General features: G+C 36.4%; 1 protein-coding gene across 3 annotated transcripts in view; it reads right to left on the bottom strand.

Moving 5' to 3' along the window:
- Positions 1-20,705, bottom strand: part of GAK (cyclin G associated kinase) — a 70,395-nt gene that overhangs the window by 30,750 nt on the left and 18,940 nt on the right. For all 3 annotated transcript variants that reach the window (XM_084504955.1, XM_084504956.1, XM_084504957.1), the window contains exons 7-14: positions 20,108-20,197; positions 15,194-15,329; positions 14,441-14,553; positions 13,759-13,870; positions 11,878-12,001; positions 4,451-4,500; positions 4,216-4,364; positions 763-885 (exon numbers count right to left, since the gene is read on the bottom strand). In XM_084504955.1, coding sequence (XP_084361081.1) covers positions 763-885; positions 4,216-4,364; positions 4,451-4,500; positions 11,878-12,001; positions 13,759-13,870; positions 14,441-14,553; positions 15,194-15,329; positions 20,108-20,197 — 897 coding nt within the window. The remainder of the gene's footprint in view (positions 1-762; positions 886-4,215; positions 4,365-4,450; positions 4,501-11,877; positions 12,002-13,758; positions 13,871-14,440; positions 14,554-15,193; positions 15,330-20,107; positions 20,198-20,705) is intronic.

The raw sequence follows: 20,705 nt of genomic DNA, 5'->3' as shown, positions 1-20,705 counted from the left end.
AAGCACCCCACAGCCGTTCGCTCCCCCTCCCTCCTCCCCTTCTGGGATATGGAAGAGAATCAGAAGAAAAAGAAGCCGGTGGGCTGAGATAGAAACAGTTTCTTAGGACAGAAAAGAAAGGAAAATAATGATAATAGTACTACTAATAATAATTTGTGCAAAAGCGATGCGCAATTGCAATTGCTCACCACCTGTAGGCCATTGTTCAGTCGATCCCCCAGCAGCCAGTACCCCCCACACCAGCCAGCCACCCCTATATATTGTCCAGCATGACATCAGGTGGCATGGCACGTCCCTTTGGCCAGTTGGGGTCAGCTGTCCTGGGTCTGTCCCCTCCCAGCTGCACCCCCAGCCTGCCCGCTGGCAAGACAGAGCAAGAAGCTGAAACGTCCTTGACTTAGTGTAAGCACTGCTCTGCAACAATTAAAACATTGGTGCGTTATCAACTTTATTCTCATCCTAAATCCAAAACACAGCACCATAACTGCTACTAGGAAGGAAATTAACTCTATCCCAACTGCAACCAGAACAGCGAGGAAGAGCTACATCATCCCACTAACTGCCTAAAAAGAAAATTTATGGAAATAATTTATTAATACATAGCAGGATGGAATTCCCTCCAGGCCCTACAGTGAGGAAAATCAGGAATATTCATGAACTGTGTGATACTAACATCCTTAATACCTAATACCTAATACCTACTTAATACTTAATACCTAAAGTTGGATTGAGCAAAACACTTGAGACAAACCGATTACTTACAAGACAGTGCACAATGCAAACGTTTTTCTGATCTTGTTTCAGCCATAAATGCATGTTCTTGCATATACTGTAGAGATTCTGAAGATTTGGTGCTCGCCTTGCTGGCCAGCCACATTCAGAAACCTGAAATGAGAGATCCAGCCAAAGTGACAAACAACATGACAGTCACATATTTGCACAGCATAAACTATGTGTATAAAATGAAATTTTGCACTTGAATGCCATCTCTGTGCAGAAATTAAGCAAAGTGCCCCTCCCAGAAACAGTATTGCAACACTACAAGCATCATGTTATAGGATCAAAGACAGCAGACTGGAACAGACCAGAGGGCTGAAGTATCAACAACATAAGATTTTCTTCCTCTGAGAAAATTTCAGATTGTAAAAGCTTTCAACCTGAGTAGTGCACATTTTTAAGGAAAATGTTAGATTCAGTATGTTTTTACTTCTGTCCTTTACTCAAAGAGCCTCAGCAGTTCAGTAATACTCCTTCTGCAATTAGTTTTACAAAAGACTGCCAAATAATTGCTTCACTTCTCAGCCTCTGTATTACAGAATCATTGAATTTGTAGGTTGGAAGAGACCTCAAGATCATCGAGTCCAACCACAGAAGAATGCAGTACATGAGAAGCCTGATCCGTGAGTTTGCTCTCTGCAACTCAGAGAGCAAAGGCTCTATCAGGACCCAAGTGAACAACTTACAAAGCAACCTTTTTCTTTTCAGACAGGACTGAAAATGAAGGTGAAAGACCAAGTTCACTATCAGCCACACGTCTTCTCAAACAGAAGAGCTCAAAGGTTACTCAGATTAATTACCTGAACTATCACAAGAAGTTCTCAATGAGATGCCAAGCTCAGGAAAAAAGGCTACAAGAGATAATCTGACATATGATGTCTTCTATAAATTAAAATCCTAGAGTACAGTGAAAAGCTAAAAAGTTGGCTGTTTCAGAAAACCTCACTTTGCTAGAGATTTAACATTCTTTTGTTGCTGAAAAGTTTTGCAAAGTCACCGCAGACCAAATAAAGCTAAAGCAAGCAGCCCTTTATATTCTTGCTCACCACAGATTTCAACATGGGCGTCAATACATCTCAAATATTATACTATCACTGAAAGAATCATACGGCAGCATTACAGCTATAAACCAGAAAATAAAGTGGAAAATACATATTCTAAAAGTTAGAGAAATTACTTTTTTTGACTTAAAGTTTACTTTCTGCTCAGACTCTAGTTTTGCCATGAAATGGAAACCACACAACATTGCCCACTTTCCATTTGGCTGTGTTTGAAGCTCAATATGTTCCGGTCATTATCAAAATTGAAATTGCCAACATGTTGTGTTGCTGACACCTTTAAAGACCCACAACCTCCTTTTATAAGATGGAATCAAAGAAAAATTCAGATTGCAGTGAAATAGAGATCTCCCGAGGCTCCAACAGCTCAAAGCAGAGTCAGTGGTAAGGTCAGACTGACTTGCTGAGAGCTTTATACTGGCAGGTCTTAGAAATCTCCAGAGACTGAGTGCACAACCTCTCGAAGCAACCTGTTCCAAACACAACTCAAAGTTAGCAGAGAGGATTTCAAAGCTACCATTAACTTTAATCAAGTTTTTTTTTTTTTTTTTTTAAAAAAAAAAAGGATTTAGACATAGTACACAGGAAACCATGAAAGTATCATTTCATAAATGTTTTAGATGCTGTTCTATTTTGATCAAGTTTAAGGGTTTAAGGCTTGCCAGAATCATCGTTTGTGGCACTAGAGAAGCTTAAGCTTCTTTAGCTTCTTACTTGACTGCTCTAGCCCAGCACTGACTAACGAAGTTAAAAAAGTCAGGAAGCATTACTCATTGTATATCTGGATTTCAAAGATGGACAGGGAAAATTTTCCCATGATGAGTTTTTCTTCATACAAGGTTTTTCTCAAGTAAAATATCTGTTTTTACAGAATACAATTTTTTGCTTTTTTGTTTGCTTCTTTTTATAGAACTTAAACACTCCTAGCCAATGAAGTGGGCAGGAACACATAGTGTTATGACAAGATACAAGATATTATTTCTTTCCAGATACAGCAAAACAAAGATCATACAACAAAATCGATGTCACTAAGACAGATGTATACCAGAAAATCTTCAGGCCACTGGAAGATTTAACTGCATACATACTGCCACTCACAGCATTAATACATCAGGAATATCAGTGTCTAGGTAAGACTGATAGATTTAGTAGAACAAGGAATAAATGAGTTCACTTAAATACATCAGCCTCGGTGGACTTCTCCAGGATCTTAGTGCTAAAATGCATTCCTGAAGTTTTTGTTTGTTAAACAGTCTTGGAGCAGGTGCTTCAGTCTTTAACTAAACCTCATACTGAGCCAAATTCAAAAAATCTTGGTCCTGAATAGAATCCTCCACTCAAAGAGGTCATAACTGCTTTTCAGGTGTGACATTTAAACTTGTAGACAGTACAAAGTAAGGATACAAATAGGGAAGTGACAAACACTGGATAACATACATTAAATATTTCCCAGCCTAATGACGTTTAAGCAAACTCAGATAACCGAAGAAATGCTAAAGGGTGGCTCTGCAGAATAATGTCTACAAGGACTTCATATTTCATGTAGCACATAATGCTTTTAGACTCCCCACTGGGCAGTCAGTATTGTGGGGAAGGGGCACGATCACTACACACAATGTAGATAGGGTGTGCTATAGTTGTCTAGCACATAGCCAGTGCTAGACAACTCAAAACACAGCAGTAACTTAGACTGTTGAGCTAGTTACAGGACAGTTGAAGCATATTTAGTAGCACTGACAGAAGTCCAGAGTTTCAACACCCAACAAGTTGCCCTCATTACTGTGTTATTGAATTGGGGATGTGTCTTCATTTTAGCATCAAAGAAATAGCCAGGAAGGCTACTGAAGGCTCAGCTAAATTATACCAGTATCTCATGCAGTAGCAACAAGCAGTCAGGTAGTCATCTCTGAAAAACGCAACACTCCAGGGCTGGGCCACACTGGAGTCAAACAGTATGCAGTGGGACAAGGAGAAAGTCCAATCAGTGTTATTTAAAATCAGTCTCCAAAGCAGTACTACTTTTGAAAGAAAAAAAAAAAAAAGATCTGAATGAGAAGAGACTGAGGTTTTAGTAAGACTGCTGTTCTTCACTTAAATCTGAAATAAAAAAGGGTACCAATACATTTCTTCTAACGTATCACTAGCCTAAGAAATGTGCTTGAGTCAGTAAGATTAAAGATTAGCCTTAATTTATAACTTTGAACAGGAACCAAAAACAAGCAGAACACAGGCTACTCTAACCTTATGCTTATACTCTTATTTTGTGATATTTTTGATTAAGCAGCCTACTTTAACACATCCCACAACAGGAAGCTGAAGATATACACTAAGATACTTTGTTGAGAGACCTTTTATAAAAATACACAAAAATTATACACACCCTATTATGGAATCTTGAAGGCCTGTATGTTCTTGGAGAAAGGTTATACACAGCATAGTGCCCAGGATGTTTAGAGTCCAGACATAACCTCACATCTTCTATGTTATTTTTGATGGCAGACTCTACACCTTCAGCTGGAAAGGACATCACTGAAAACAGAAAGAAGTGAATACTTCACCTTGAGATCTTCATATACTAAGAACAATCAAATGATCGAGAGACGTAGTAATCATACCTGCAATTCTGGAAGTGATGTATGATATATCCAAGTCTCCTTTTGCATAACTGAAACAGAACACATTGGAGTTAGTACTGGGAAGCAGAAGCATTTGAGACATAGATTCAGAAATTCAGGTCTTAGCCTCCACTCACTACAAAGAATAACCTTTTATTTCTTCCATCTAAAGGACCCATTCAGCCTGGCCTTGAACACCTCCAGGGATGAGGCATCCACAGCTTCTCTGAGCAACCTGTTCCAGTGCCTCACCACCCTCTGAGTAAAGAATTTCTTCCTTATATCTAATCTAAATCTACCCTCTTTTAGGTTAAAACAGTTTGCCCAGGTCCTAGAACTATCTGCCCATGTAAAAAGTCGCTCTCCATCTTTTTTATAGGAAGAATTTCTCCCCAGGAGCTAAACTTTCCCTCTTTTAGGTTAAAGCCATAACCCCTTGCCCTATCACTACAAAGATGTTATTTAAAACGTGTTATATAAATATATAGATGTTATATAAATTAATAATGTTATATATAACATTATAGATGTTATATAAACCCCCTGACAAAGAGTCCCTCCCCACCTTTCCTGTAGACCCCTTTTAGGCTCTGGAAGGCTGCTGTAAGGTCTGCACAGAGACTTCTTCTCCAGGCTGAACAACCCCAACTCCCTCTGCCTGTCGTCATAGATTTCAGCTTAAATTTACTGTATATTCATTGAATTTATAAATTGAAATCATTCCTCTGGGCATTTTGGAAGTGAATTTTCAAAGTGAGCAATTACTATTCATTTCTATATAATTGTGAAGGGTTTTTTTTGTTTAGTTCAATTCCTTCCATCTCTGCTTAATCACCTACATTATGCCAACAACTTAGTATTTTAAAATGACTGATATTTTTTCTTTCCAGGGTAGTTGCTATGTAGCAGGATGAAAAAGCCTCAGAAAGACTGAAAGACTCCAGCATAAACCCAACACCCTTGGGTCAGATCCAACAGGCCTGCACTCCTGACTGGCAAAGCAAGAACAAATATCACCTACAGAATTTGGGTTAGATACCTAACTGAAATTAGTAGCATAACTCCAGAATATCAAAAGTTCACCACAGTATGATGCATATTTAAACAATGTAAATGCATTATCAAAACCAGGTGTTCTAGAATTACTACAAAATTTCAAGACGCTGAAAGAGAAGACTTAGAATACTGCACTCATTTTCAAAACATTAAGAGAAAACATTATTTCTTTGATTCCTTATGGCTTGCTATTAAATACAAAAGAGCCTGGAGGGATTGATTGAAAGATTGAATTTACAAGGACTGGGAGGACGATTTTAGGTGAGGTAAGAACAATTCCTTTGAAGGCAATTACATGAAAGAATGTTTATATGGACTGGCATAGTCCTTGTCCTAACAATGAAAAATGATCCAAGGTCTCAAGATAAATTGAAGTCACTACAAGGAATTTTGAGAGCCTTACTAGACAAAGCACTGAAAACTCAGTCTAGACAGTGTTTGGCCATTTTGTCTATTTCAAACTTCTTTGCAATTCTGGAAATATTTAACTTCCTCAGCCAAACTGATTAAGGGAGAAAATTATACTCAGAGCCAATTATAAATTCTTACTAGTGATGAACACAGTCATTTATGATTGAGAAGTGTCAAATTCTGTCACTTACACCCACCAGCTTTAAGCAAGAAAACATGCAGATCATTCTAACGACTTCGACTTTTTTTTAGTATCAAGACAAAGAACCACCTAATATGATAGCCTGAGAACAAAGATCTATTATGTCTTCAACATTACTACAGGTTAAACAACAGTGTGAAATGAATGCACAGATCTATAAAAAGAAAAACAAAAAAATGTCTTTACATTCATTAGGGAATATTTTCAGATACTAACCTGTTTACTAAAAACACTAGTCTATATATCTTTGATTTTTACATTTGTCTAAATTAAAATGCAACATTACTAGGAGCATGGCTCTCACTACACGCACTTGCAGAAAAGCCCCATGCACATTAAAGCTAAAGCACTTACTGAAAAAGTGTTATTTGGTATGACAATAACATCACAGCCAAGAAAAGCTTGCTATTTTGCAGGAAAAAATCTGTATGCCTGTTGCAACTGAAAAAAGCTTCAGAATGGTTCTGCTGTCTTAATTAAAATGTAACTGCTATGCAAACTGCAGAATCAATGTGTGACTTTCCTCAAATTCCTATTCCACGTTCCATGTTCCTTAAGCTTTATTCTGAGGACTTGAGATCTAATTCAGTATTAACAATGGAACACAAGATACTCTTTTTACTGGAGTGTTTCACTTCAGACTGGCAAATAAGATTCCTTTAATTTTCAGGAAGACAAAATAGACACACAATTTTTCAGTCCACTTTTCACACACATGGTGATATGCATTTCCTATAGATTTCAAGACATAACCCTGTTACAAGACACAACCCTGTAATAAAATACCAGGACTGAGGTTTTTCCTTTCATGCTACTAACATCAGGACATTTCATTTACATAGCAATGTTGCCAGCAGGTGATGAGTGCAACAACGTTTTTGCATGACAACCCGACATTGCATGTAGGGTTTCTGGTTTGAAAAAAATCCATATTTTTTAGGCTTTTTAAAGGCTTCAATTAAAGGTAAATGGAAAAATTATGCTATCCTTTTCCGATAACAGCAGGCAAAGCTTTTATAGTGAGATACCTAAAGCAAAATATAGCAAATAAAATATAAATTCTAATTTTGCAGTACAACTATCTGAAAAAATTCAGAAGTTGTAATTAAATGTTAGAGACTTCTCATTGTGGAAAGGGTTGGCAATACTAGTTCTGTCAAAACAGTTGCATTTAATAGCGATACTTAATATTAAACAAAACATCATTCCAGCAAATTAAGTTAAAAAAATATGCAATTTTAAAATAAAGCTAGTTAGCATACAGCACAAAATTTTGGATGAGCAGTTACCGTGTGTTGCTATCACCTGAAGATGGGAAAGAAAGAATAAAAAAAAAAAAACAGATGAATTGGTATAGCTAAAAAGTAAGAACGCAAAGCACTCTTTAGTCAAATAATGCTCTAACACTAAACAATCTTTCTCCACACATTTCTACACTCACAATAAAACACCTATTCATTAGCTAAGTACCACCACTGCTGATGCTTATTTTCTTACAGGCCAAGAAGAAATGCAGCACTGAAACTCACAACAATCTGCTTCCACTTACTTAGTTTTGCTTTGTAAAACTGAATTAATCATTCAGCTACCCAATGCAATGTTAAGATTTATCAAATAAAACATTAATGCAGCATCGAGAAACAAAATTACCTTAGAAGCAAAGGAAGCTAACAATAAAAGACAGCTAATTGTTCTTGCATTTTTATATCATAATCTCTTCAACAGAAGAGACAAGTTTGACAAAGTTAAAAATAAAAAAATAAAAATAAAAAATAAAATAATAATAAAAAAAAAAAAAACATAAGTTGTGCAGAATGCAAATTCCATACCAGGAATTCCATACCAGGTTTCAATATCAGGTACCTTCCATCCCAAGCCTCTCTCTGATTCTAACTAGATGACAGACCCCAACACAAGGAGTTGGAAAATGCATTTCAAGGAAGAGACATTTTAGTTTATCCAGAATGCCTGCTTCTCATGTTTATTGAAGAGTTTTATAAAGGTAGTCAAGGATGCAATCAGTAGTAGAAAAGGCATTATTTAATCCTTTATTCTGTAAGCTGTAGCCACAACACAAGTTTGTGAGGGCAGAGAATGACCCTGACAGAAAACAGCTATGTCCTACAGCAGACACAAAGAATGGATTAGCATTTTAGCACAGTTAAAGTACAAGAAGTTTAAGAATGCACAAGCCTAGTGGTAAGACTCTCAGAAGCACTGTGAGTGTGTAAATGCTAAAGAACTTCAGACCACATAGGTCTTGTAAAACATTAAATATTGCTCACACTAATTCATGTGCTGCCATTCCAGTGAAATGGAATACAGACTCAGAGAATGAAACTTGCAGCATTAAGGGCCACTAAAGAGCGCTGATGAATTCCAAGTGGAAAAGGTTTTCTTTGAGTATTGATTAAACATCATATGGAAAACAAGTATTGAAGTAACTGATTCTCACTAGCACATTCATGTACTTGGTGCATTCCCTCCTTTTCTTTCATTCCCAAAACCAATGAACAAATTCACATGGAAAACAGGAAAAAAAATGCAGTTGTATCAAGACAGTTCTCCATAAGAGCAATATTTGTTTTTACTAGTGCAGAGCTTTAATATATTTGACAACCTCACATTCCCTTTAAGGTGCATGAGTCACCTTAGACATCAATCTGTATTTAATCAGCCCAGTCCAAAACATTGGAGAGGAACCCATCTCCTCATGATTACACTTGGTATTTAATGTTTAGACAATTTAAAGCAAAAGTGACAGCTTGCCATTAAGTCGTGGCACATTTACAGACACTGTCTGATGATACTCTGATGATCCTCTCTCAATTCCTCACAGGACATGGAAGCATTTTATCCCCCTTTAGCTAGAAGATAGCTAGAAGAGACCAATGGTTGGTTATCTGCCAGGTTAGATGAGGCCCTGAGCATGCTGATCTAGTGGGTGGCATCACCGTCTATGGCAGGGGGGCTGGAACTGGATGATCCATGAGGTCCCTTTGAACTCAAACCATTCTATGAGTCTATGATCTAATTTGAATATCTTAGCACTTACAACTGTTAAGCGTAAAAACCCACCCCACACTGTGCTCTCAAGTTACTCAATTCTAGTGAATAACCACATATGACCTTCTGTGAGTAATGCAAATGAGATGGAAAAGTGAAGAGCTTTTTCCTGACTAAGAATATTTATTGATTTCCACAAGACATGCACAGAAATATCTCCAACAGCACTCAGATCCCTGACAGCGGCTCAGACACTATAACAAAGTAAATCATGCTGGATTAAGTCTGAAGCAGTTTAGAGAACTTCAGCAGCTTGTGTCTCGTTGTGATTTAAGGCCTTAGTGACCCTGGTTTTGGGCAGGGCACAAGAGCTTCCATCTCAATCATACTCTTCCGAAATTGTAAAAAGTAAAATAAAAATTAAAAAAAGTTGAAAACTTGATTCTAACTAAAATGCCAAGGATATAGTTCAGCAACAGTACAGTAACTAGCAATTCAAAATGAACACTGTAACTAAGATGCAAAACTTATCTGGGCAATCACAATTCTCTAACAAATAATTTTAGAGAGAGAAGAGCATGTGAACTGACCAGCATCTTTGACCATTAAGTACTCACTGTTCTATACATCAGAAGCTGCCAGATGAGTTTGAATATACAGTTACTATTTTACTGCTTGCATGCTACTTTTATTATGGAACCAAATGAAAACACACAAAGCAGAAAGCCCCACAAACCAGTCAGGTAAGAAATAAAAATAAGGTGGGAAGTCAGCATGAGGCATTCCATCCTGAAAGGTCACCTGTAGAGAGCTCTTATCCCTCACCCCTGGGAAAAGTGGAGAGCAGCACAAGATGAAATTCAGAAAGTAATCAAACATCCAGTGGCCATTAAGGAATAAACTGCTTGCAAGCACAGGAAGAGAAACTTCTTCGGATGTAACTGGAGGCACAATACAGAAAGTCATGTGGAGACAACAGCACAAGAAGTGGAGTGCAAGAATAGTGCAGAAGCATGCAGTGTACAACCAAAATACTAGAGTGAAAGAGTAAATACAAAAGCACAAGAATGACAGCTTAAAGCTTTATAATTTTTTAACTTTGTCAAAGGAAAAAACGAATAAGGACTATCACTAAGGAAAAGTCATTTCTCTGTTAAACTTCAAAATTAATGCAAAATAGCAGAATTTAAGACAAGGAATTTAGTACCTTCACTTTTTTAAGTAGTAGAGCTGCTAAAGGCAAGGAATTGGCAGAATATAACCATTATCACACAGAAATTTTCTTCAAAAAGACACCATAAAAGCAACAAAAGCAAGGCTGAACAGACGGTCAGAGGAAGATCAGTTCCACAAAAGGTAGCAGGTGCAAGGAGATAAAGAACAGAGGTCTGTAAGACAGCATGTGCCAAAGAACTAAAATGGGGAACGGTTGCTGAAAAGTTAAAAGCAGCTCATCATAATACTTCATACACAGAATTCCTGCAGTTCTGCTATGCTGCTGAGAACTCACTGTTTTTCATCATGCGACAGTTCACTCCCCTTGTACACCTCCCACTCTTCTCTCGAGTCAGTGTAGTTCTCCAAAAAAAAATTTGATGTTGTGCCAATTGCTTTTATCTGCGGAAGGCTTGTAAGGACAGATCAAAGCTACATAGCTTTTCTGACCTTTAAAAAACAGAGGACCTAGCCTTTTTAAGCCATACATGAGAAGTTTAAACAGACTAAACATAAGAACAAACAAAGAAAAACACACTCAAAGTAGCTACAGAGGTGCAAGTTCCACAGACCCGAGTTCTCTGATCATTACAAACAGTTTAGAGCAGTACAATAAACAGACTACACCTGACAGAAAAGCAGTTACAAGAAAAAGACTTCAAGTATGGTATTTCCAATTAAAGGGCTACAAACCCTACAGTAAAGGACAAAGTACAGTTGTTGTACTTCTATTATCCTATCGACTTACCTTCCTCTCCTCCTAGAATTAAGAAAAAGTTTTCACACTGTATCAAACTTGATTATAAGTTCAAAAATGTATGAATCCATACTTTGATGACCAATCATACAGAGGCAGTGAAAACCATTTTTAGTGGGAGTGAAAAGAATCATTAGAAACAACACTACACTAATACTCTGAGAACATACACATCCAGGGAGGAAAGTATTCTTCTATGTAATTCAGGGCAAAGGAGACAAAGTGCAGAACCACTCGTTTTGCCTAAAGTCTCTCCATTCAATCACCCATATTTGACAGAATGAAAGAGGACACTGGATGACAACTGCAAACTAAACTGGACAGAAGAGCCAATGCACCATTTCCCTGCAGTTTCTCTCCCCTCCATTCCCTTTAACTAACACTACTCTATCTTTCATTATTCCTTCTTTATTCATTGACACATCGTATAGTTTTGTTGTTTTTTTGTTTTTTTTTTTTTTGACCCATGATAACCTTATTTCTATACCACTCCTCCCTGCTCCAGCCCCTCCCCACTCATCTCTCCCAGGTTTTCAGCATGTGTAAAACAGCAGACAACAGCAGGAAATGCAGCACTTATGCTGGGGGGAAAGCCTGTCTATATTTCTAAAACATATTAATACAAAAGCTATGGTAGAAATAATAATTCATAAAGTCTCAGTGCTAACTATTAGCTATTAGAGTTCATATTTAGAAAACAATGCTGAATTTGACTATTTCTACAATAAGCCCTTGAGCCTTCATTTAGAGCTCTTACCAGCACAGTTTATTTTTACTCACTTGGCCACAGACTGGATAACTTTAGAAGACGTATCCTTAATATTTGTGAAAAACCGTTCTGTTCCTCCTCTCAGAATATCAAAGAACCCTCCGTAAGTCTGGTCACACTCTGCAACAGTCAGGCCTAGAGTAGTCAAACAGAAGTAACTGTACTTTAAGTCATATCCTGGAATAGGCTCCATTTTAAAGCAAGTTGCCTACAAAGATGGAAGTATATACAGGCTAAACTTTGTTGTAAGGCTCACAGTTCAAAAGCTTTCCTTAATGATGGCCTATGAAAAGAATGACCTCTGCATGATCAAGAGCTATTGGTAAACTACATAACAGATTGCTTAGTTGACTACTCACATTTAAGAGAAAACAGTAAAAGATTCATAAAAGTAAGGCATTTCACATAGCCTGTGCAGGCATAATTAAGTTACATTTTAAGCCCAAAATCTCAGCTAGAAACATCTATTTGTTAGCATGATAGTATACAAAGAGTACTCAATCCCGCACAAAACAGATGGCCAGACAGCCTTTTGATTATACTCCTATTTGGAAGCTAGATTCCTATTCAGCAATTCATATACAGACAAAATTACTGCAAATAAATATTACCCAATTTTTTAAATTTCCTCTTGAGCTTTAATACCCTCTTACTGGCAATTCAGCATACATAATATAAAGCAAGTACCACCAAACTGGAAGGAAAACTGAATACAGTATGAAATACTCCCTTGATTTCTTCTACATTAATTGTAATGTTAAGCAACATACTCATACTTGATGTAAGATAGTTGCAGAAACTGCCTTTCATTAAGAAATTAGATGCAAGTAAGCCCATTAGCTTTTTATTTTCTTTGCTATATGAAGTACAAATATTTCCAATTGAGTGAACCCTGGAATACCTACTTTTATAGAATGGGTACATGAGCTTTTAATTGTGTCATTTTGAAGACATGCTTTGGTTGATTCAATTAAGTGCTGTTAGCCTAACTACTGCTTTTCTTCAGATGCTAACACAACTTCTCATCAGTAAAGTTCCTCTGGCACAACTCTGCATAATCATCCCTTAATTAGCTGGACTCAAGGCAGCATCAGCTATGGTGCTTCTGAATGCAATGACTTGACTACCCATAAATGAGCTTAGGCTTCTGCTTTTTACCTTCTTGAGGTTGTCAAAAAATTTTATTTTGGGATTGATTTTGGTTGGACTACCTCAACATCTAGATTAACAAGCCTGTTTTAGCATAAAGTTATGCAAAAAGACACAGAATGGCTGCTTTTGGTCATATCATATATAATGCTAAGTAGTTCTGCTTGGAAAAGAGACAAGTGTCATCTTCCTACATTAGAGATCCAATGTTGTGCAAGACCTCAAGATATGAACCAATTTTGCTAACTTGTGCCACAACATATCAAGGTTTTTGTTATAATCCAGCACTTCTGAGAAGATTTTCAGCAGTTAAATTTAACTTTACAAATTCTCACTTTACACTGAACATTTCAAAATATCATATGCCTCACTGAACTGGAAAGTTTGAGGTTTAAAGTAAAATATTTTTGTTTACTTTCACTGTAGCTCTTATTCTTAGAAATACTATTTCTTATTCTGTCAGTTACTCTCATCAATTAATTCATTATCAGAACTTCTTACCCATCTACAAGTCAATAACACATTTTAGTTTCAATTGTTCTACACAAGAAAGTAAATTTTATCTTTAGCAACAAATTTGAGAAATTCACATTTGCATTATCAACATACAACCAAACCCTGAGAAAAAGGAAAAAGGTTAGAAACAGCAATGTAAATTCAAAGTAGCCACATAAATGTCTAAAACCCTAAAGTGACTTATTTTTTTTTTTTTCCAAAAACAAGATATTTCCTTCTGCACATACCTGCATTGTACATGTTATTGAGCTGTCCTGCAGGCTTGGAGCTCTGTGAAACTGATGTTACAGACACCCGAGGCTGAGCATTGTTCCCATAGCCTCCATTTTGTTCCAGGAGCTGTGGAGATCAATACTGTGATGATTTTCTTGCTCATTTAGCCAACTTGTAAAAGTAATTTACACAGTATAACTTGGTGAGAACAAGCATGCAATCTGTTTCTGATGCTCATGAGAAAGCCAGGAAGGTCAAGTATAGCAATTCATTCAGTTTCAATATTGTGTATATTAATCAAACTGGAGACAAATAAGTGGGTTTCCAGTCAACGTAGGCAGAGTCCTCACGTATTAGATTTTCCTGTGCAAGTTAATGATTATTAAATGCAGCATGTAAAATAGAGCACTTACTTACAAAGGAATGACCCAAGATCGTGACATTTTTTCATTAAGCAGTAAGAACTATAATTAGTTTACTCTAATGTCACATAAGCTCTGAATTATAAAAGCACATTTTTCAAAGACTATACAGGTAATGTAGATCAATTCAAATGAATTACAAAATTGTGAAGTTTTCAAAAGACTAAGGAACATGGGACCTGCTCTGACATTTGTTACTAAACTCACATTGGATAAAAAAGGAGAGAAAGGAAGGAGACCTAATCAATAATACTCCTTTATGAGATTCCTTTACCTCTGTGATGGGGGATTTAGGGTTCACATTCCTAGCTGCTGCAATCTCCTGCAGTTGATTCACTAGTTCAGTGATTGACAATCTCTCCTCTGGGTTCACTTTCAAGGAAGAGCCTAAAAAAACATGATTCAGGCAATAAAACAGATACCCTTCAGAGCTCTTCTTTCAGCAAACATCAGTACTTTCTTCAGTGCACTCTAAAGCAATATGAGCACTCAGACATGTGAAACAGTGTGGAGCAGCCACTAAATCCATATTCAAGTATCACTGTTGTTAAGTGATACAACTAACACCATTTATGGTCAAGAATATTTCATAGCATATACTTCAGGAGTCTATTAATGACCAACCTCAGAAGCAATGTTGGATTTATTTTTTGACAGCAATTTAATAATGTTGGATTTGTAGCCAAAGTTCTGGTACTGTAATCAAAGCTTTTGGCAACCTACATGAATTGAAAGAAATAAGTATTTCGAAAGAAAATTCAAAGAATTCATCAAAACACTAATCAGTCCTATGGAATGATTCAAACACTAAACAAGACAGGTGACATGGCTAAAAAATACGTTTCATTTAAAGTTTAAGTTTTCTGAATTTGGATTAAAATTTTGAATACAATGAAAAGTTGTTACAGTTAACTTTTCCATCATCACATGATTATGCAGAGATTGACAACACTTAATTCCAGGAATATAACACAAATACTAAGATACATCCATTGAGACCACCAAGCTAGTAACATTATAAACTTACTGATGAGATCATGAAACACAGAATAGCGGGTGTCATTTTGTGGAATAGTGTATTTTCCATTGACTATGCGAAGTTTAGCTCCATCTTCAAAAGGATGTTGCCTAAAGCAGAGTAAATACAGGATACAGCCCAGAGCCTACAGAGAGATAAAGCAGAAATATTTAATTCAGGAACTGATAACTGAAGTGGAATTTTAGACTATGCAATTGATTAAGTTCCTTAATGGAGCTTGCAGATCAGATTTCAATCATCAACTGCTGACTCATGCAACCTTAATTTTATGTACATACATACATATGTATATGTATATGTATATATGTATATATGTATGTATATATATATATATATATATATATATATATATATATATATATATATAAAATAATGCTTTAGGTATCAGTTTCACACTCCTGAAATAATTAGCCTTGATGTTTCTCTGAGGACAGAAACACTTAGTAAAACATTCACTTGTCATTTTAGAGCACTCCTAGAAGTGAAACTGCTTTTAAATAGGTATGTGGTTTGTTCTTCCCTCCCCTCCCTGAAGCTTTCAGTTTCAGTGATTCTCCTATTCATGTCTTTTTAAAAATCATAATAATACATCTATTTTTTGCATTTTGCGGTATGCAAAAAAAATGAGCACTTGCAACACTGAGCATGTTCAGGAACAGTTTTTCTTACAGAATTATCAGACCTTTTATTTCTAAACTTCATCTTAGGCTTCAAGGAGACTAATTCTGTTTCTTGAGTAGGAGTTTGGACTTTCTTATTTCTAACCCAAATACTTTACTATACAATGCACCAGCAAGGTAAGCATTTAAGTATAAACCAGTCTGTTTAAATGCCATGCCACAGGAACACAAAGTTGTCTCTGAAACAGTTGTTTTGATAAAGATTTGAAGAAAAACAGCCTGAAACGATTGTCCCTTTATTTCCTAATAGCCACGTAACAACTTTAATCAGAAGGTTATTCAATTCTTTCTAGCGAGTAAAGTTGAAAATCAATCCCAGATGGATTTTTCAAGCCTCAGAGAAAAAAATCACAGAGTTGTGACTACCACATTCTAGGAACTTCAAAGTTCCTTGAAGTGTCCAAACTTAACTGACCTGTGTAACCTGACAAGGGAACAACTATCAGAGCCAGCAGGACATAACGAGTTCTAATTTCTGAATACTCTAGGTGCTATGGATTAGTTAGAACAATCTTGCGTGTTAGTTAAGTAAATTTAAGTTTTGTATATATGTGTGTGTATATATATATATACACACACACACTATATATGTGTATATATATATATGTATATATATATATATATACACACACACTGTGTGTGTGTGTGTATATACGTAAATATGAACTCATAAGAATATATGAAACCTATTTGCAGAGTGATCCTGGCATAGAAGAACCATGCTTCCCTCTGGCTTACAAAAGCTTTATAGTAAAGCACCCAATACCTCTAAGAAAACGTTTGCACAATGTACTGGTAAATTCTTCCTTACTCTCTTCTGTACCCAGCTTACTTACTAAAGCATATGGGTTCTTATATCCTTCCCTCCAGAAAACAAGCCAGCAAAGATACTAGCTGAGAAATCTGTTTACTGCTTTCAGTCCTCCTTGCACACTGTCTCAAATTGTCTTTGCTTGTCCGTTTATCCCAAGAACAATTTCAAAGAGTTGAATGTTATTAAAATCTAAGGCTTGACATATAGTCACTCCGAAACGACTTGTTAATTCACTAAATCCTGGGCCAGAAGCAAGCTGTGTATACTAATTCTGTACGTTATCATATAGCAAGTACATTTGTGTCTGACGATATAAAATAAAGAACTCCATATAAATGTATACATTGAATCACCATGTAGTCTACATTAATTAATCCAGCAGGAGAATACTGGAACAGTAACTACTCTGCCACAGGAATATCTGCTGTGAAAGACGTAAGACAGATCATAATTTGGTTGGAGGAATGAAACTATTTCCTATGCAGTTCAATACACCAAGCACATCAGCATCCATAGTCACACGAGGGAGAACAGCACAGAGACAACTGGGTGAACACAAAGAGACCACTTGGATTCAATCTTTGCTTTAATTGATATGGAGTATTATTTATTCCTCCTCCTTCATCTGTATCTTAGAATCGTAACTAGTATTTTTTAACACTTTAAACTCCAATTGTGATTCAATTTGGCTACAGTCAATTCCAGTTGCATTAAGGCATTCCCCAAAGCCAGTATTATCGGTGCTGAGGCTGTGCAGATGTACTTAACAGAAGAGCCCATTTCCCCAAGATGTTGCCCCAGAACTTTGGAAAGAACCATTAAAGAACCTGCCTGGGTCAATTTGTGAACTTATGTACCAGCAGAAAAAAAATGCAGCGTGTCAAAGTTAAAAAATAACTATGAATAATTCACTGACATTCCAGGGTTGGGCATAGCACTCCTGAATCTCAGCAGTTAGGATCATACAACATTATCATACAAAGCAAGACAGTATTAAAGAGTGGGAAAAAAGTTATTCATTAGGCAAGTAGCTTATTCAGAATCTAGTCTACTCATTCTGATTACATTTCCATCCTCTACAGAAGCAGTGCTTCCTCCAGAAGGCTGGTTTGCTACCAGCCTTAAGCAGCATTTCAGCTAGCCCCCAGCATAAAGGTGTTAAAACCACTGCAGCACACACTGGTGGTGTTTCAGAATGCAATGCCAAAAGTGAGCCTATCCATCTCCTTGAATTCATGCGCTGAGTGGTAAATCTTCATAAGGTACCCTTCAGTGATATCTATAAAATCTCCTCAGAAGTCAGTAATTCCGAAGCCATCAGCATACATAATTAGATAGTCCTTCTGAAGAGCTCCAGTTTAAAGATCTGCCTGTCATTCTTAATCAGGTACCTGAAGTAGATTAAGCTCCAGATGCATTTAAAATTCACAGTACGTTATTTTCACATCGTTTTGCTAATACTGACCCATTTCATCGAGCCTTCGCTACAACACTCAGTATAATCACTTTTATTCCCATTATAACACAACTTCTGAATTTTTGTATTTAGCCAATTTTCCCAAATGTAATATTGTAATCATAGAGCAGGTTGTCTAATGTTTAATTAGATTCCCAAAGGGAACCAGACTGACAACAGAAGTATATCAAAAAACAGAACATGTTTATCAGAACAAATTCATTTCTAATATATTCAGAAGTCAAAAGACAACTAATAACCAATCTCAGTTACTTAACACTAAAATATTAATGTTATTAATGTTTGGTCCCTTTTATCTTTCAATTATTTTGCCTAGCACTGAAAATAAGCATTCAGCACAATTCACACGATCCCTCAGCTCCCTGAGAAAGTACAAAATCTAGTTTTAACCACCAGGAGCTATAGTCCAAATTATTCCTGGAAATCTGGAAAGATATTACTGTTTTGAATTTCCCACCCTCACCATTCCAGAGGGTGGAGGGTAGATGTCTACCGTAGTTTTAATTTAAAAAAAAAAAATCCTTCAAGACAGGCTTTTTCTTGCAATGGTAATGCTAGAAAGGAGTCAATGTTTGACAGATTGAGCACATAATTAAAAAAAAAAAATCAAGTGAGAAGGGTTATAACCAGCCATCCATTCTGAATTTTGACTACAGTCCATATTCTATATTTGGAATCAGCATATCAAATGCGTTCTGAGATGTCAGAGTACATTGAAATAAAGCAGGATTAATACCAAAGATCAGCTTACTGGAAGTTCCTGAATTTAACAACTATACTATTAAACTTTCCTCTTTTTTGCTAAGAAGTTCTAAGTAGTCTGGGCAGAAGAAAATGAAAAAACTAAGTGACAAAAAAGCCTTTAATTACTTTGTCACAACAGGTGTTAAATCTCATGACAAAGGTATGCAGACTTGCCTGAATGGAAGAAAACTCACTGAACCTGGGGATATTGTCGTCAACTAATGCTGACTCAACACAAAGCACTGCCACAAAAAATCTTAATTTTCCTTTACCATTTTGTCTCATCTCACTCCTTAGCATAGTGGAAGTGTTTAGGGTTATTATTTCTTGTTTTTGTTGTTTTGTTGTTGTGTTTTTTTTGTCGTCGTTGTTGTTTTTTTGTTTGTTTGTTTGTTGTTTTTTTGGGGGGGAGGGGAGGAACGTAGTGTCTTTTGAGGAAAGGAGGAGAAGATTTTGAAACAAATCGAAATACTGTTATTCCCGCACCCAGCTCAGGTTTCAGGCAGTAAGAAAAAATAATCAAAAGTTTTATAGTATTGTTCCATGCATACACAGACAACACTCCAAAATAATTTCTGAAAAAAAAATAAGGGACATGAAATCTACAGATACTCAACTCATACAGAAGTAAAATCTGGATCTTACAAAAACTGAAGAATTTCTTACCAAGTACTGGTTAAGGAGAACCCAAATTTGAAATTTTACTCCTCAGCAAGGAGCCCTTCATTTGCATTTCCAGAAGTATTAGATAGTGGGAATACATGAAGCAGCTTGCAAGATGTACCTAGATGTACTCGGCTTTAACTCAACTTAGCAGCAAGTTGTCACAGGATGACATGCATGACAGAACATGAAAGGAAAGAATTTGAATTTTGAATTTAAGGACTATACATGTAAGTATTATGTCTGTATTGTGGTAAGCTCCACCTAAGCAACAGATCAATTGATTGTCAAATAAAGCTCAGCATTTCCTTTCACAATGGAAGTCAAGCTAGAACTGGGGGGAAAAAACATTAAGTCTACATCTCACTACTTAGATACACAGTTCACAGTAGTTAAATTGATTTTGACAGAGTCTAATCCACATTTATTTTCATTCATTTTAGTCAAAAAATTAAGATGCAGACTGCATAATCAGTCTCACTATGACGTAAGAAGCTATGATAAAGCAAAAGACTATTTCTTACCCAAATGTCCTGCTTTTCACTGATTGGAAAATTTGAATACAAGTCTATCATCTCTGGTGTCCTGTACATTGGTGTTGTATTCCTGGTGATCTGTGGAAGATAGAATTTCTTGAAGCAGAAACTAGAATAAGCTTTAGTGACAATCAGCCACAGAGATAGAATGCTATCCAGTCTGCATGGGCAGCTATCTTTGAAAATTAATTTCAGAAACACTTGTCCATGCAGAAGCCATCAACTGAATCATGTAATAGTCCCAAGGACTTTGATAACATTGTAATCTTCAAGAATATTTCCAAAACTCAAGTATGTGAAGCTAAATCACTCTTCCACGTTAGGAACATTATTCTCACCTCAAAATAAAGAGCAAATGCACTTTGGAAAAAATCAACAGCATATTTAATGCCGTCACCGTAGTCCTCGGAGCACAGTAATACTGCCTACTTAAGTCCTGCTCAGAAGACCTGTTATTTCTTCATAAACCTTTTAACAGAAAATTCAGAAGGTGAGAATCTCTTCAGCATAACCAATTTTCAACTTCCTGTTGATAGTGCAATTAGAAGAGGCTCTATTAATCAATCACTTCTATTTCCACACCAGA

This window comes from Aythya ferina, assembly GCF_964211825.1.
Source record: "Aythya ferina genome assembly, chromosome: Z".
Lineage (NCBI taxonomy): Eukaryota > Metazoa > Chordata > Aves > Anseriformes > Anatidae > Aythya > Aythya ferina.
Note: the sequence above shows the minus strand (reverse complement) of the source record. Positions and strands in the feature narration are given on the sequence as shown.